We start from the raw sequence: 18,653 nt of genomic DNA on the forward strand, positions 1-18,653 counted from the left end.
CACGGTTACACACGCGGTTGATGTATTTTAATTAAGGTCAAGTTCAGGTTTTCTACAACCGGACGTTAACAAATTCCCATCTGCCCATAACCGCGGGCACGGCTTTCGAAAGATCAAATCCCTGCAGGGGTGTCCCAACTTAGCCCATAACAAGCTCTCACGGTCAACGAAGGAATAGACCTCCACCCGAGACGTTCCGATCAGGCTCGGTATCCCGGTACAACAAGACATTTCGACAGGGTAAAACTAAACCAGCAATACCGCCCGATGCGCCGACATCCTGATAGGAGCTGCACATATCTCGTTCTCAGGGCAACACCGGATGAGCGCTCCGTACAACTAAAACCAGCCCTCAAGTTTCCCTGAGGTGGCGCTGCAAAGGACTCTAGTTCGGACCAACACTTAGACAAGCACTGGCCCGGGGGGGTTAAAATAAAGATGACCCTCGGGATGCGCGACTCCCAAGGGAAAAAGGCTAGGTGGCAAATGGTAAAACCAATGTTGGGCATTGCTGGAAAAGCTTTACTTAAGGCGAACTGTCAAGGGGTTCCCATTATATCCCAACCGCGTAAGGGACGCAAAATCCGGGAACATAACACCGATATGACGAAAACTAGGGCGGCAAGAGTGGAACAAAACACCAGGCATAAGGCCGAGCCTTCCACCCTTTACCAAGTATATAGATGCATTAATTAAATAAGATATATTGTGATATCCCAACAAATAAACAATGTTCCAACAAGGAACGAACTCCATGTTCCAACAAGGAACAAACTTCAATCTTCACCTGCAACTAACAACGCTATAAGAGGGGCTGAGCAAAGCGGTAACATAGCCAATCAACGGTTTGCTAGGACATGGTGGGTTAGAGGTTTGACATGGCAATTGGGAGGCTGACAAGCAAAAGGTAGGCATCGTAGCATTGGCATAGCAAAAGAGCGAGCATCTAGCAAAGCAAAGATAGTAGTTATTTCGAGGGTATGATCATCTTGCCTGAAATCCCGCAAGGAAGAAGAACGAGTCCATGAAGAAGATAAACGGACGTAGACGAACGGATCCTCACAACACGACGTTACCGGAACCAACCCGAAGAAGCAACACCGGAAAGAAGCAAAAAATCATGGTAAACAACCACCACATAGACATGGCATGATGCACAAACAAGTATGATGCATGTCCGGTTTAAAGAGGGCATGGCATGGCAAAAGACACAAACAAAACTACAAGTTAAGTGGAGCACAATATGCAACGGGTTGCATATTGATGGAACACCACATCAATTATTTAGTTCGATCTCGTTTATGTACCCAACAATATTAAATGTTGTTAAACATGGCAAGAAGGTGAAGCAAAGCAAAACTACCTATCTAGTCAAGTTTAAATGAGGCCGGGAACAACGAACAACAATTCCGGAAAATCCTCATATGCATATATTAGGTTTGGTCCTGTTCTGCCCTAAACCATATTTTAGAGTTGTTTAACATGCAAGATGAGTGCACCATGTTAAACTAGACATTTTTCTACCCCATTTACATATAAAGTTTATTAAAATCAGAGTTACGGTTATTTAGTTATGACTTAAATCATTTTAACATGGCATAGGAGCAAATTTAATCAAACAGCATTTTGAACATTTTAAACATGGATGGAAATGACATATTATTAATCTACGCAAAATTCTGAGCAAGTTTCATATATAAAACATTTTAATCCGATGCACGGTTCATGAGTTATTAAATGCATGAACAAGGGGGACTAATCTGCAAAACTGGCAAACTCTGGATAATTACTAAATTCGCAGGGCTGGAGAAAAAAAACAGAGGCGGGCGCTGGGGTGTGGCTCACCCATTGGGCTCTTGGCCCGGACGTGGAGAGGAGGCAGGCCGAGGCGAGGCCGGCTGGGCTAGCCTTGGGGCGCTCGCGCTGGGCATGGAGGTCAAGGCGGGGAGGCTGGGCCGCACTCGGCGCTGCGCTGGCCGGGAAGCTGGACCGACCCACGTGGAGGGTCAACGTCGTCGAGCGGGGGAACTGGTTCCCGATCCATGGCGATGGCGGCAATGGAGGACTCCGGCAGCGAGCGGGGTCCGGCGAGGCGGCAGGAAACGGGCGGATCCGGCGAGCTCCATGCCGGATCTGGACGGGGCCGGAGGAAGGGAGGCGACGGCGAGGGAAAGCGGCGTCGGGACGGGCAAGGCGGCGCCGGCGATGGTGGCCCGCGGCGGCGAGGGCGCACGGCGGCGGAGAAAACCGGTGGCGAAGGCGTGGATTGAGGGGCTCCTCCCCTCGACCGGCTGCAGGAGCGAGGAGGCGCGGGGTGCCTGTGGGGGGCGGCGGAGATCCGGGCTCGCGCGGGCCTCGGATGGGCTCCGCGGGCCGGCGGCGAAGTGGGGCGGCGCGGTGCCATGTGGCGCGCGGTGAGTGGAGGGGAAGCGGTGGCGGGGTGACGTGTCGCGCTCTCATTGGGCGGAGTGAGCTGGCGGAGGCAGCGGACATGTCCGGCCGGTGGTGAAGGTTTCGTCCGGGCGCGAGGTAGAGGACGGCTAGGGTTTGGACTGCGCGAAAAATTCGGAGGGGATCACATATTTATAGGTAGAGGGGGCTAGGAGAGTCCAAATGAGGTGTGGTTTGTGGCCACGCGATCGTGATCGAACGACTGAGATGATGGAGCAAAGTTAGGTGGGTTTTGGGCCAAATTGGAAGGGTGTTGGGCTGCAACACACACAAAGCCTTCTCGGTCCCTCGGTTAACCGTTGCAGTATCAAACGAAGTCCAAATGGTACGAAACTTGACAGGCGGTCTACCGGTAGTAAACCAAGGCCGCTTGGCAAGTCTCGGTCCAATCCGGAAATGTTTAATGCCCACACACAAAAGAAAGGTAGAAATGACCACCGGAGGAGAACGAAGCGCCGAATTGTGAAACGGACAACGGGGAAAAAGCTCGGATGCATGAGACGAACACGTATGCAAATGAAATGCGCATGATGACATGATATGCAATGCATGACACGCAAGCAAAGACAACGCAACAACAACGAATAACAGGAAGACAACTGGCACATCGGTCTCGGGGCGTTACATAGGTAGCGCGACATAGCGATAGAGCGAACAACTAGCAAGCAAAGATAGAAGTGATTTCAAGGGTATGGTCATCTTGCCTGAGATCCCGCAAGGAAGAAGAACGAGTCCATGAAGAAGGCAAACGGACGTAGTCGAACGGATCCTCACAAACGCGACGTTATCAGAACTAACCCGAAGAAGCAACACCGGAAAGAAGCAAACAACATAGTAAACAACCACCACATAAACATGGCATGATGCACAATCAAGTATGATGCATGTCCGGTTTAATGAAGCATGGCATGGCAAAGTGCACAAGCAATCCTACAAATTAAATGGAGCTCAATATGCAACTCCGTTGCATATTGACGAAACACCATGACAATTATTTAGTTCTATCTCTTTTATGTACTCAACAATATTAAATGTTGGTTAGCATGGCAAGAAGTGAAGCATATGAAAACTACCTATCTAGGCAAGTTTAAATGAGGCCGGAACAACAAGCAACAAGTTCGGAAACTCCTCATGTGCATATTAATGGATTTGGTACTGTTTTGCCCTAAACACAATTTTAGGGTTGCTAAACATGCAAAGAAAGTGAACCATGTTAAACTAGGCATTTTTCTACCCCATTTACATATAAAGTTTATTAAATTTGGAGCTACGGTTATTTAGTTATGAATTAAAGCATTTTAACATGGCATATGAGCAAAATGAACAAACAGCAAGGTTAAACATTTTAAACATAGATGAAAGTTGCATATTATGAAACTAGATGAAATTCTAGTCATATTTCATACATAATTTATTTTAATCCGATGCACGGTTAGTGAGTTTATGATATGCATGAACGACAAGGGTTTTCCTGCAAAACTGCGTTCTCTGAAAAAAATAACTTAATTCACAGATCTGGGGAAAAAACTAAACAGGCCGAATCTGGCTGGCCCGATAGACAGAAGGGCTGCTGCTCACATGGGCCAAGCCTAGTCGGGGAAGAGGCTTGGCAGGCCGATTGCTGGGCCTTGAGGAGGGGCGCGGTCCACGTGCGGTCAACGGGCAGAGGAGGTTTGCGAGCGACGTGCTTGTCCTCCTCTCGTACAGGAAGAAGCGGCGGCGGTCTCAGGGAGCAGAAATAGGGAGGCCGGCGGGTGCAAGGACGCGACGCAGGGACTTGTTGGCGAGGCAGGAGACGACGCGGCGGTGCTCGTAGTAGAGGCGAGGCAGGGGCGGTCGATGCAGGGGCATCCCTTTGATGCCGCCGGCAGGATGCAGAGCATGCAGGGTCCAGCAATCACGCGGGCGACGAGGAGGTCCAACGGGAGCCGCGGCGACTGACGCGGGCAAGCGGGACGAGGCGGAGGGACTCCGGCGAGCGGCAGGATGGCGCGGTTCCGACGAAGGAGAAGCAGAGGAGGCATGGAAGGAGGGCCACGCGACGCGAAGCACCAAGGGCGGCCATGGCGGGTCCCTGTAGAGAGAGACGAGAGGGAGTTGAGGGAACCAGGGGAAAGGAAGGAAGAGAAGTAAAAAGGGGGCGCGACGGGGCTTTCCTGGGAGGCGGAGGGCGTTGGCAGGATGAGCTCTGCTCCAGCGTGGCATGCGAAGACGACGGTGAGTCAGAGGACGCGCGGTGTGGGGAAACTCACGGTGGTCTCGATCTAGGCAGGAGCGGGGTCTGGTGCCCGAGCGGCTGCGGTGCTCGTGCAGCCCGCGTAGCAAGGAAGGGAGGTTGCGGGCGGTGGCGAGAAGGATCTTCATGGGGATTGGGATGGCTGGGATGGATTGGTCCGGTGGGGAAAGCGAGGTGGAGAGGTGGTTGGCTCGCGATGGATCCCGAGGAAGATGGATTTGGTGGAGTGGCGGCGGCGACACGGGACAAAACTCCTAGAAATTAGGGTTGGCTTGATTTGGTAGGGGTTGGTCTATATATATGAAAATGGATTGAGGTTGGACCCTCCGATCGAAATCGGGCGGTCGAGAAAAATAGGCTAGGGAGTCCAAATAATAAAACGGAGATATTTTATAGATGTTCGGGGATGATTCGGACCCAACGGTGACGAATGTCCAGGTCGGGTCCGGGACAGCTTTTCGGACGCGCGCGCGAGGAGGGCCGCGGGCTGACGAGAGAGGTTAGGTTGGGCCTGGCGGTAGGTAGTGGACTGTGCAGAAGGCCTCAGGCTGAGAGAAGAGAAGAGAGAAAGGCCCGGCGACTGTTTCCGGAGACCGAAAATGTCCGACGATTTGACCGACTATATTGCCGCTATAGTTATCCGTTGGGGCGTCAAACGGACTCCGAATGCGATGAAATTTGGCAGGCGGTCTACTAACAACAAAAAAACACCGCATGCCAACTTTCATCCCATTCCGAGAACATTTTCCGGCCACTTATAAAATAATATTTCAGACGTGCCGCGGGCGCGTGCAAGTGTGTCTGGACTCAGAACGGACAACAAAAAGAACTGGGAGACCGGGACGGATGCAAGTTTTGGAAAATATGATGATGCAATGCACATGATGACATGGCAAGATGCAACACGCAAGCAAATGACAAGGCAACAACAGCGAATAACTTAAAGACACCTGGCGCAACGGTCTCGGGGCGTCACACCCCATGGGTGTGACCTCTCTAAGGGTTCTCCATAATTCCTCTATCAATTACAAATGTTAGGAGTAAGGGCCTTTACTGTCACCTCGAATTACCTTCACGTCCTACCCCTTTACAACGATAGTGATATACTTTGTGGCCATAAGGCAATAATGTTGAGTGGGTTCCCTTCACAACATTCACAAAGTTATTAAACTAAGCATTTAATAAAGGATCTCATATCCAAAATAACAATTCAAATCCTATATCCCCGCGGTTCATCCATATCCCCGAGAACTATGGGTCTACTCACACATGAAGACAACAAACATCATGATGAGGGTGATGGCAAACATGAGTGAATGATACAAGTAACACACATGATGCTCTACCAGGGTCCCTATTGTCACAATGATAAGAATGCGGATGGTGATGACGATGACAATGGTGATGATGTTGAAGACGATGACAGTGGTAATGATGGTGTACCCTCCTTATGCTTGGTGATGAAGATGGCCCTCTTCTCCTTGCCAATCCCTCCTCCGGATGACCTCCAAAGATTAGGGTCTGTCTTCTGGACGAGTTTCTGGTGTCTCTAGGTGTATGATCCCCGACTCAATCTCACGGGGTGAAAGTAGTTGATGAGGCGACGACGCTGACACCTCATACGACCGCCCATACGAGCGGCCACGCTCATATGAAACACCTTATTTTGCTCTAGAAGGGCCACGACGGCTCCTCCTTTTGGCCTCCTTGCTTGATTCTTATACGGTAGGTGATTATCACATTAAATACATGATTCCATTGCCACTTCCTGGGATTCCTTCCATAAAGTGCTAAATGGTCCAAAAAGCGTTACTTGAGGGTTATCAACAAAAGGAGGTGCGCAAACGCGGTAAAATTCCACAAAGTCTACCATGTAGGCACAAAATAACTATCAAAATCATCACATAAATTGGACTCATCAATGTCGCATGCGACGGACGGTGCTGAGCAGACTCCAACCAACATGATGGTGCTCCTTGAAACTGTGTTGTATCAAGTGAAATCCGCTAATAACTAGGTGTGCTCCAGAGGCAGAATTGATCTTCACATCAAGGTTGTCAGAGACACAGATTAGTGCCATCGCAAGGAGGAACATCTAGACGCAAACCAAAACTGGAATTATCAGCAGTATTTGCACCAGGGAGCTCATGCGAATGAGAAAAAGGGAACAAAATTGATTCATGCGCACCTCCAACCGGAGGAGGGACATAAACATTATGTGCCTTTCCCAGTGGTTGTGGTCGAAGGCAAGGGTGTCGACCATAGCATTGTCGCTACCGTTCCCAACATTCCGCGATGAGGAAGAACCATCTTCATAGGGCGAGCTCTCCTTGTTCATATTTGCTCGATGTCAAGCGCTACCTCCTCTCGAACGGCATCAAGTCGCGATGAGGCCGTCGAGCACGACGGTGTTCGTCTCTAATAACCTGCCCATGGATGTGACAAGTAACTCACCATGATCTCTGAACTTATGGTCCAAATCGTTGGTGAACTCCACTTGAAGAAGTTCATACACGCTACAACCCTCGACCGAGAACTTCTCCATGGCTTCTGCTCGCCTTTGTTCATGCCATCCAGTACCATGGCAGTGTCGCAGAATCTTTAGGACTTGTTGTCTTTGGTATCAATTATAAGGTACCTCGATCTCTAGATCTGAACTAACTCATAAACTGGATTAATTTGAAGCACACATGAATTTGAACTAGCTCACAAACTGGATTAATTTGAAGAACACATTAATTTGATCCAAATACCTTAAAAATGGTTTTATTGAACAACTGATGTACTTTTGCATCATTGAAATCCTGATGCCATTGACGGTGCCCAACCCTCGTCTAGGGTGTTGCTATGTAAAATTAGGCTTGAGGGCTTAGTGTGGTTATCGGTAGGCCTACTAAAAGGGGATGTTAACCCCTTCTTTAGTCGGGTAGCGAGGTGGAATAGACGTGAAGAGTAGAGTGACTTAAATCATTTGTAACTATGATGAAGGCATTCTTTTGACCTTCTTCTTTAATATATGATATGCACACTCGTGTGTATTCGAGAAAAAAAATCCTGTGATTTTTTTTAGGAATTTCAATAATAATAATAATTTAGAGTTTGCTTTTTTGCAGAAACTAAGTTTGGACAGCCTCTGTGTATCGTGGAGCGCGCCTCAGCCGAGCTGATCACTTTGCCCTTATCCGGAGAGACCAAACAAATCCCAGAATCCATCCGCGCCGTCGCCTTGTCTCTCCACCTCCGTCCCCCCGCTTCCTCCCTACCGCGCCAATGGAGATCACCGACCCGAGGTGAGCCTCTCGATCAGCCCGGGCTCCACAATGGCGTGTCTGGCGCCGCACTTCAAGTGGGCCCCGTCTTCGTTCTCCACCACCCACGCGTACCGGCACCCTTCCTCGTCGTCCTCATCCTCCAACTCAGGCAGGTGCTCCGGCCGCCGCCCCTTCCGTGTCCAGTGCGCTGTCACTTCTGCTGTTGCAGCAGTCGTCGATGCTGACCACGCGGCTGGTGGGCCGCTCCACCTCGTTTACTCGTCTCCGGACTCGGCGCCGGTTCTCCAGGTGACGTAGTCTGCTCGGTTATTTTTTGCATTGCGTTTTACATTCAACTGCTAAAGAAGGTTTGGTTGAGCTAGGAGTGGGCGTGATTGGCCGAATGTTGTTGTTCTCTTACACTAAGTTGTTTCTGAGTGGAGCTAATCAGTTGGCCTATTATGGTCAACAAATGTGATGGACATGGACTAATGATACTCTAGGTGGAATTTGATTTGAAATAGCATATTATATCACTACAGGTAGATCGTACTCCCTCCGTCCCACAATGTAAGACGTTTTTGCAAGATATGTTAGCTTGTAAAAACGTCTTATATTATGGGACGGAGGGAGTATTTCACATTACGTATGCACACGTCTGTAGCTACTTCCACTGCCAGGATCGTTAATTTACTTTCAAATACCGCAATCTGGTACTAATTATAGGACTTGTAGCATTAGCAACTCTTACTAGTTATGTCAGATCATGCTTTTCATTCGTTTATTTTGTAAAAATTTCAACAGAGAAATTTTGAGTCAACTCTGGCATCAGAAACAGTTCTGAACAAAGAGGCTGTTGTAACTGCTGCAGCTGCAGAGGCAGTTGCCCTTGCAAGAGCAGCAGCTGAAGCTGCCCAAGAAGTTGTTCACATGGTACAGAAGAGTAGTTCCCAGCCCGTGTTCAGAAAAAAAGGGGAAGTGGAAAATTACTTGGCGAAAGAAATCCTTCGCACAGAAATGTTATCGAGCAGGGCAAATGAATATAGTGATGGTGTTCTATCGGGGGTCTTAGAACCATATGGCGTTCTGAGTGATGAAGCAGAACTAGATCATACACAGGACGCTGATAACATAGCTGTTAAGTCTGCACGTCAATTGGAGAGAAGAGCTCGGAGAACAAGAGCAACAATAAAGGCAGCTACAATAGTCCGTAGTTCCCCAAAACTAGCAACATCATCGAAGAAGAAGCGATCCAAGGGTCCATCGACCATGAATCCTTTAGGTTCCTTGTGGAAGATGACTGGCCGAAAACTTCTTACAGCAAAGGAAGAGGTTGAGCTCTCGAATGGTATTCAGGTGAGGCTACCATTTTACAATTAATTTGTATGAACTATTGGATTTGTTGCTAGGGAAATAGCAACTTGTATTCCTATGAGGCCATACGCCAGTATGTATACAAATATATGTGTGATACAACATGCAGAAAATCCCTTATATAATGGGGACTATTACACGGCTAATATATACAACTGTAACACCACTCCCATACTCATGGTGAATCAACAACACTGAGCTTGGAGAGGAAAAACCGTTTTGTGCTCTAGTCTGGCCCATCGTGAAGAAATCAGCCTACTGTAACTCTGAAAGCACACACTGAAGATTGGAGACATGTGACGAGAGAACACAGTGCACCTTGGGTGCTGCTCATCTATTCAAGATATATAGTACATGTGCAACAGTAAGAGTGAGAGAGGGAGGGAGGGAGGATTGCTAACACCCTGCCGCAGCTGAAGCATCCGGTAGCCGGATGCACAAGCTGGACCGGAAATCCTGAAACGCCAGCATTGGAAGACCCATTGTTAGGACGTTGTCGAATTGCTGCTTCATAGGACATGCAGCACGCGGAGCTTGCCGAGGGCTACCTCTTCCTGGACGAAGTGTATGTCGAACTCGACGTGCTTCGACCATCGGTGATTGATGGGATTTGCAGCTATATACACCAAGGAAATGCTATCGCAGAAGACAAAGGTGGCGTTGGGCAGGGGAACGTGAAGTTCGCCGAGAAGTTGTCTGAGCCAGCAACACTCGGCCACCGTATTTGCGACAACGCGGTATTCTGCCTCTGCGCTTGAAAGGCAGACCGTGGCCTGGTGTTTGCTGGACCAGGATACCAGGGAGTCGCTGAGGAACATGACGTGCCGAAGGTGGATCGTCGTGTGTTCGGGCAGCCGGTCCAGTCCGCGTCGAAGTAGGCCACCAGGTCGAAGGATGCCGAGCGGTGTAGATGCAGACCATGGGCGGTTGTCCCGCGTAGATAGCGCACGATCCGCTTCACGAGAGCAAGGTGAGCGGCGCGAGGGTCGTGCATGACGAGGCAACATTGCTGGACGACATAGGCTATGTCGGGGTGCTTCATTGTCGTGTATTGGAGGGTGCGGTACTTGGAGGCGTCTGTACTGGGGCGCCGTCAGATGCCGAGAGCTTGGATTGTGTGTCAGACCGACGTGGACACATGCTTGCAGTCCTGCATGTTGGCATGGTCCATAAGCACCTCGGCGGTAGGTGTGCTGGGACAGGAAGAAGCCGGCTTTGGTTCTCGTCATGGCAATGCCGAGGAAGTAGTGTAGTGGCCTGACATCCTTCATCGAGATTTCGGTGAACAACTGTTATTGGAGATGGTGAAGAAGAGTTGTAGTAGAGGCAGCGAGGAATATGTCGTCGACGTAGAGTAGAAGATAGGCGGTTCCTGAGCTATTGTGCAAGACAAACATCGAGGGATCTGACTGTGAGCCGATGTTGCGGATGAACGCGGCGAACTGAGCAAACCAGGCATGTGGCGCTTATTTTAGGCCTAGAGACTTGTCGAGGAGGCAGACATGGTCGGGGTGGGTGTCGTCGACGAAGGCGGACGGCTGTTGGAAGTAGACGCGCTCGGAGAGATGTCTATGTAGCAACGCATTGTTGATGTCCATTTGGTGTACATGCCATTGGCGCGAAGCAACAATGTGTAGTATTGAAAACCGGAGAGCTGAAACTGAAAATAAGAGACATGATCCGATGAACTAAAAGGTAACCTAACACTCTTCCCTAATTGACATGCGTGGCATGTCGGGCAGGAGCTCTCGGTGATGGCGAGAGATGAGCGTCGGAGGTTTTGATCGAGGGTATCATCGACAGGGTGCCCGAGTCGACGATGCCAGGTGTCGCGGGAGAAGGTGGTGAGGGTGTGATGACTTGAGGCTCGGTCGTGGGTTCCAGTGGGTAAAGATCGTCAGGAGGAGGGTCACCAGCTTCATTCTTTGATCCTTAACAGAGAGTCCATGATCATCAAATTCAACATTAATGGGGTTGTCATGAGCTGGGGCTTTGGCTGGTATGAATTTTTTATTAGATTAGGTGAGACTAGAACATTATGAAGGGAGAGGGCGTTGGTTGGTTGTTGTCGGGATGTTGTGGTAGCCAGTGTGTGTGACTGCTAGCGAGGAACGATTGCCAACTACAATGCGGGAAGAGTAGCAAGGATGACAGGAAGAGAGTATACCAGACAAGGACGCCATGTGAGTGGAAGCTCCATTATCGAGGTACCACTCCGTGCTTGGCGAGGAAGCCTGACCTTGCTGCACTCTCATATTGTTCAAGGCGTGGATGAGGGCTGTCTGGTCCCAAGTCGGAGGGGTGGCATTGGGGGATCCGCCAGCCACCGCACCATAGAGGGGGTGGGCAGGAGCACGGCAGGTGTGCCAGACAACAGGTGGAGCCGAGCCGAGCGCCGGTGGAGGACCCCATGGTGCACTGCCATGCTGGGGAACAGAGTGGAGCTCCCGGGGCACGGGATGAGGATGCCTGCACCAGGAGCACGGGGCCGCCAGGGCATGGGCCAAGCGTGGACCATGCCGGTCCAGGGCGCCGGTGCGGGAGCAGCAGGGCGAGGGGCTGAACCACCCCCGCCAGAGTGTGATGATGGGCCCTCGCCAGAGTTGGTAGTCTTCCCCTTGCCCTTGTGGACTAACCTGAGTCCGAATGGTCCACCCGGATCCCATCTGAGTGGGTTTCTGCCCCCTTAAGTGCGTGACCCTATAGGTTCACGTACATGGGCACGACCCAACTATGGACTTCATTGAAGGTTGCCAGCTTTGGGTTGTTTCGACTATATCCTGATTGTTATTGACAAGCTGTCCAAATACGGCCATTTTATTTCCTTGCATCACCCTTTTACTGCTCTACCTCTCGCTGATGCCTTTCTCGACATGATTTACAAATTGTATGCTACCTCTCCTATTGTCTCTGAACGTGATCGCATCTTTACCACTGCCTTTTGGAAAGAGTTGTTTCAATGCACTCGCACCTGCTACGTATGATCCTGCCTCGCCACCTCTAATCAGATGGACAAACATAGTGTGTAAATCAACAGGTGGAGGGTTATCTCCGTTGTTGTGTCAGTACCCATCCAACTCGTTGGTTGGTCTCAGTCGCTCCCTCTTTGTGAATTCTGGTAAAATAGCAATTGCACCCTGCAATTGGCAAAACCCCCTTTGAGGTCATCTATGGGCATCATCTGTGACACTTCAGCATTCGTCCTGATGACACCATTGTTATTCCTGATCTTCAGCAGTGGCTTGAACATTTCCTCCTCATTATGGACTCGGTTGGTCAGCACCTCCTCTTGTGCGCATAGCAGCGGATGAAGAGCCAGGCCAACAAACATCACATTGATAGATTTTTTGCTGTTGGTGATGAGGTCTTCTTGAAGCTCCAACCCTATATTCAGGCCTCTGTCGCTCCCCAGGCAAATTACAAATTGGTTTTCAAGTTCTTTGGTCCCTTCGAGGTGCTCGAGAGCGTCAGCGAAGTGGCCTATTGGCTAGCCCTGCCAGCGTCAACCAAAGTTTCTCCTGTTTTCAGGTTTCTTTGCTCCACAAGGTTCTAAAGCCGGACTATCAAGTATTACCTCAGTTGCCTTCACCTGATGCTCATTTGCTGGTCCCTGGGAAGGTGCTCCAGCAATGAGTTCTTTGCCGCAGTGCCGATTCTCTTGTTTAAGTTCTCGTTGAATGGAGCGACACACCATCTGAACTGGTGCACAACCTGGTGAACTAAGTGCGTGTGTGTGCTGGAGAGTAAGTGGCGGTGGTGAAACTGCTGGCCAGAAACCGAGAGGAAAGGAGAGAGGCGTGGGTTTAGGCGAGAGCTCGACGAACACCAATGCCGCGTTGCTTGTACTCGAGATATTGCTGGACCTAGTAATCGAAATCCTAGTGAGATGGAGTGCTTACATGGATGTAGTATTGTTCTTTTCATTTAGAGCCAGTTTTGGAGCTAAATATGCAAGATTACCTTGAATTGGTGCAGGATCTCTTGAAGCTGGAGGCAATTCAAGGTGAGCTTGCAGAGTACAATGGTGGTCAACCAACGTTCCCACAGTGGGCAGCTGCAGCTGGAACTGATGAGAACACTTTGCGGAAACGTCTTGATCATGGTATTCATTGCAAAAACAGAATGGTAACATCTAATGTGCGACTTGTAATCTCTATTGCCAGAGAATTTGAAGGTCCAGGGTTGGAGCTTTATGATCTTATTCAGGTACATGGACTTTTCTTTAGCTGTTGTGGTTAATAAGTATGGTTACTTCTATGCTGTATTTAGCATGGATATTTTATTTCTAGGTCTTCATTACAGGAAGGAATGCAGGGCCTTATAAGAGGTGCTGAAAAGTTTGATGCATCAAAGGGTTTTCGGTTCTCTACATATTCTCACTGGTGGATCAAACAAGCAATGCGAAAATCTGTCTCTGAGCAAACCCAGATATTTCGCTTACCAGTATGTTGGCCATCCTTGTCCTTTTAGTTATTCTATGTTTGTTGCACTATTCTGTGTACCCACCTGCTGGCTGCTGTGGTCATACTGATTGTGACTTGGTGCCTAATATTGGTGCACTATTCTGCAGTACGAGTGAACCCATTCAAATTGGTGACACTGCTAGTCTATGTGCATATGCGAGATAATTTTGTAGCATAACGCATTGATGCTAGTTTCTTGGTGCAATGAGACACATGGTACAGTTGATGGTTTTTTTTTCCGGAAAGGCCAAAGGCCACATATTAAGTTGAGCAGACCCTTACAAAAACACCTTTACAGAAATTGGAATATCCATCCAGGTCCCTGGGGTTGCCAATTCTTCCTCCTGCATCCATCGGCCGTGCGCCTTAAGCAAAGTTCGTTGCCGCCTCTGGGCTTCTGTCTCAATAGAGCAAACTTGTTGAAGCCCACAAGCTTGTATAAGCAACGCCAGGAAGTCGTTGGTGTAGACTAGAAGACGCCGGCGGCCGTGATTTGCGCAGCAAATCGCCGACCCGGAGAAGAACACACCGGAAAGGGCCTGTAGAATGCCACAGGCCCCGGCCATAGAGTCGGGGAACACAAATCTCACATGCTCCCTGCTGAGGCCAAGGCTAGCCAATCTTCGTCGGTCAGAACTGGAGCTGGAGGACCGAGATGCACAACTACGTTCTCCACTCCGCAGGACAGCACGACCGAGACAAAACTGCAGAAGAAAAGCAAAAGAAGCAGATCTGGTTCTACTCTCCCACATGCCACAAAGAAGAACCGCCAGAATGATGGCGAGGCGTGGAGACCTTATCCATGCTGACAATGATGCCATCGTCTCGTCGTCTCGTCATCTCCGATCGGAGACAAACCCTATTTTTTTTCGTAACACCACCGGACCAAAGCCCTAGAGTCCCTGCCCCCCCTCCCCCGGCGCTTGAGCACAGAGGGAGAGGGGCCCCTCGGTCTCACCGGGGAGTAGGGTAGACTGGCTACCGCCTGTCGCCTAGGTCATGGGAGCAGGAGAAAGAATGATTCATATGATGATTACGGGTATTACTTGGGTCAGACGTCTTTGGTACTTTTGGTAGTTAGTGTTGTCTTCTTTCCTTTCATATAGTGAAAAGACATTGCACATTACTGCAATATTACTCCTGTTGACTTTCTCTGTTAATTGATGATTCCGGTTAACTACGATTTATGTTTGATTCTCTGAGACCGTCTCAGTTCATTTGCTTCTGTTGGAGTTGTGTCGAATATTGTGTACAACATAGGTTACAGTTAGACTCTGAGTTGTATTGTGTTTAGATAGAATATGGAGTCCTGTCTTAATAGGACACTTGTATCCTAGGCCTCTCATATATAGCGGGGTAGACACACAATGTAACCTATACCAACATAATAGCACAGGAACGCAAGTGGGAGCCGGCGGCGTGTGCCGGCGCCCGGGTGGCCGGTGTGTGGTATTGTGACAGTGTCACGGGGAGGAGCGCCCGTAGTCAGGCCCTGGGAATGTAGCCATATCGGTGAACCTCGTTAACAAATGACGGTGTCGTGCTCATGTGATTGCTTGGTCCTCGGATGATCGATGGTATGCCTCGGATTTATTCTAACAAGTGGTATCGTGAGCTAGGTTACGAGGTGATTGTCTGGTTAATCTAGAAGAGACGGAGATACTGCAGAAGGATCAGGCGTCGGGCGATGGAATCGGAAAATACGGCGCGGCAACACAATTACGTGGAGCAGCGTTTGGTTGGATTCGGAGTCCGACGAGATTGACAGGTGACCTGCAGACTGCAGCAGTAGCATGTGCGGCAACGCAGTTGGGCCAAGGTGCGGTCCAGCACGGGGCGGCTGGAGGCGGGCCGGCAGAGCCCAACGCGGGCGTGCGTATGTGGGAGGCAGCGGCAGGTTCGGCGGTTCTCTCGGTGCAATCGGATGCAGTAAGTTAGCCGGATTTGTTTTGGACAAAAAGGTAGGAGACTTAGTCTTCGTATATGACGCGGAGGCAGGCAAATCAGTAAGCGATACATATCCATCGGAGTACTACTTGCATACGGATTTGACAAAAGAGCAGCACTAGCGTCAAGAGTTGAGTCAAGGGAGCAGATCACGTGAAGGCCAAAATTTTGGTGGATTGCTACTAGTACATGGGGGTGTACCTCATCAGGTTTTGCTCGTGTACTTCGGGCATTGTAGTGGAAGCTCGGTTAATTTTTCACAACGTCATGATGCCATCGAGCATCGGGTTTGAGGTGGAGAAGTTCAACGGAACTAAAAACTTTGGGTTATGGCAGACAAGGGTGAAAGATTTGTTGGCACAATGAGGATGCTTGAAGGCGTTGCAGGAAGTCATGTCAGCTAAGATGGAATTATTAGGTGATGGATCGAAATTCGCGAAAGATGATTTGGGAGCCTCGAGCGTGTCATGCAGTCGGTGAAGTTCGGCTTGGTTGGCCTAGATAGTCTGACGGATCGACGCAGGTCGGTTGGTACAGAAGACGGTGGTTGAGATCGGCAACGACGACATAGGAGCGTGATGCTGATGGTGACCGACTTCTGGGCGTGGAAACACGTGACGCAGGCCTGAAGGCTTGTGTGGCTTCGACAAGGTTATGGCGCGGGGTTGATTCAAGACGATGCACATGAGAGCTTGAAGTCGACGGGGCACGCGGGTGGACTGATCATCTACCATGGAGTCATGTTGAAGGTGCAGTTGGATTGAGGGGCTACGGTGTAAGGATCCAGAGAATCGAAGCCTATTCAGCTGGGAAAAAGCGAGGGACGCGTAATTCGGACTGGAGCCCAATGGTCTGATGGAAGCGTGAAACTCGTCATCGGTCGGTGATGATCGGTGGTGCTCTGCAGTAGGGGTTGAGTGGTGCGGGTTCACGACCCTTTGAGACTCGACCGGGACAGCGGAGGCTCGACGCGGTAATAACGGCGAGGCGTGCGACGCGCACGGGGCATGGAGACGGGCCGGGGCTCTGGTGGTCATACATGTGGTGAGGCAACTACGAATTTGACTCGGGATGACTACAAGCAATGGTGAAATTCCTTCAAGTTTTAGACAAGCGGTCAAGAAAGGAGCAGTGATGTTGGGTTCAGGTAGCTCTTACGTGTGACATCCAATATGTGAGTTGTTCATTTTCACGCAGGTCAGTGATCAGTGTGTGATGCCGTGGATGAATACTCTGGAAGTTGGAGCGCAAACTAGAGTAATAAGGAACTTAATTTTGCTCGAATGTTGACTGTGGTCAAGAAAAGAAGGGACTACAAGTTGCAGGTGGAGTCATATGGAGTCTTTGGAGTAGCAGCGGTACTCATGGGATAAGCTCAAGTCCAATATACATGGAAGTTTGACGCATGGACGAATTCAAGGTGGTGGAGAATATTCGTCAAGGTGGAGTTTGTTGGAGTTGTGTCGAATATTGTGTACAACATAGGTTACAGTTAGACTCTGAGTTGTATTGTGTTTAGATAGGATATGGAGTCCTGTCTTAATAGGACACTTGTATCCTAGGCCTCTCATATATAGCGGGGATAGACACACGATGTAACCTATACCAACATAATAGCACAGGCATGCAAAGGGGAGCCGGCGGCGTGTGCCGGCGCCCAGGTGGCCGGTGTGCGGTATTGTGACAGTGTCACGGGAAGGAGCGCTCGTAGTCAGGCCCTGGGGATGTAGCCATATCGGTGAACCTCGTTAACAAATGACGGTGTCGTACTCATGTGATTGCTTGGTCTTCGGATGATCGACGATATGCCTTAGATTTATTCTAACAACTTCAACTTACCAGACAGTAGGCATGGATCTTACAGACGGTAGGAATGAATGCCAATTTGTATTTGAAACCTGTATTTTCTCAATGCTGGTTCTCTTAGCTGGTATATTTCTTACACTGGTTTATTCTGATTACCAGGCTCACATGGTTGAGGCAAGTTATCGTGTGAAGGAGTGCACAAAACGACTTCGCCGTAAACTTAAAAGGCGACCCTCTAATGAGGAAATAGCAGTGGACACTGGTATGCCAGTCAAACGTGTCGAAGCAGCAGTGAACCTCCCGAAGTATAGTGTATCCCTTGATAGCAAAATTGGAAGCACAGACATGACTTACCAGGTGCTGTCTCATTTGTATTTTGTATCTCACCAGCGCTTGCTGTATATAGAACTTAAACAAGAACGTGCTCCCATTTTCAGGAGGTCACAGCTGATCCCAGCGCCGAGACAGCTGAAGAAATGCTGAATAGAATGTCAATGAAGAAAGATGTGCATCAGGCACTGGATACTCTGAGCCCACGTGAGAGACAAGTTGTCAAGCTTAGGTTTGGAATCGATGATGGTAGGATAAGAACTTTGCAGGAGATTGGCAACATCATGGGTGTCAGCAGGGAGAGGATTCGGCAGATTGAATCGGGTGCATTTCGGAAACTGAGGGGCAAGAAAAAGGTGAAGTGTTTGATGGATTATCTGGTGCCTGTAGGCAATTGGTGAACTGTTTGTCTGCACAAAGTATTTTTCTTTCAGATTTAGTTTTGTTTTTGAGAATCCATTACTTGTACCATTTACGTAGCCACCCCTTATATAGTGTAGGTCAAATGAAGGAATCAATAAATTTTGGTGAGCAATTTATTTTTTAAGATTATTGCTGTGGAAATATCATGCATCCCTTGCCACGCGGTTCCATATCTTCTCTCACCGAATATCTTCAAGAATAATAATCAAACCAAACCAAATTGCTGAAATAACTCGTATCAGCACCCTACAAGTGAGAATATGACGTAACGAATTGCTGAAAGATTACTGTCAAAAAAAAAGAAATGGTGAAAGATTAACGGGAAAATCTAAGATAGCGTGCGCACAGAATCCTAACGTCCGCGGGGAGACA

At 49.3% G+C, this 18,653-nt stretch overlaps 1 protein-coding gene across 1 annotated transcript; it reads left to right on the forward strand.

Annotated features, from left to right (window-relative positions):
• Window positions 1–7,847: 7,847 nt before the first annotated feature.
• LOC125551497 (RNA polymerase sigma factor sigB) lies at window positions 7,848–18,422 on the forward strand. Its single transcript, XM_048714755.1, has 6 exons — window positions 7,848–8,247; window positions 8,743–9,294; window positions 13,288–13,518; window positions 13,615–13,755; window positions 17,688–17,885; window positions 17,966–18,422. Exons 1-6 carry the CDS (start codon window positions 8,008–8,010, stop codon window positions 18,257–18,259), a joined length of 1,656 nt encoding a protein of 551 aa, XP_048570712.1. The 5' UTR covers window positions 7,848–8,007; the 3' UTR covers window positions 18,260–18,422.
• The last annotated feature ends 231 nt before the right edge of the window (window positions 18,423–18,653 follow it).

The sequence above is a fragment of the Triticum urartu genome, chromosome 4 (genome assembly GCF_003073215.2).
Source record: "Triticum urartu cultivar G1812 chromosome 4, Tu2.1, whole genome shotgun sequence".
Classification (NCBI taxonomy): Eukaryota; Viridiplantae; Streptophyta; class Magnoliopsida; order Poales; family Poaceae; genus Triticum; species Triticum urartu.

What these genes read in the sequence shown, in the direction of transcription:
- LOC125551497 (XM_048714755.1), top strand. Translation starts at nt 8,008, where the DNA reads ATGGCGTGTCTGGCGCCGCACTTCAAGTGGGCCCCGTCTTCGTTCTCC. An exon ending in AGCTCTCGAATGGTATTCAG is followed by an intron (nt 9,295 to 13,287) that starts GTGAGGCTACCA and finishes GAATTGGTGCAG; the next exon opens with GATCTCTTGAAGCTGGAGGC. An exon ending in CCCAGATATTTCGCTTACCA is followed by an intron (nt 13,756 to 17,687) that starts GTATGTTGGCCA and finishes TCTGATTACCAG; the next exon opens with GCTCACATGGTTGAGGCAAG.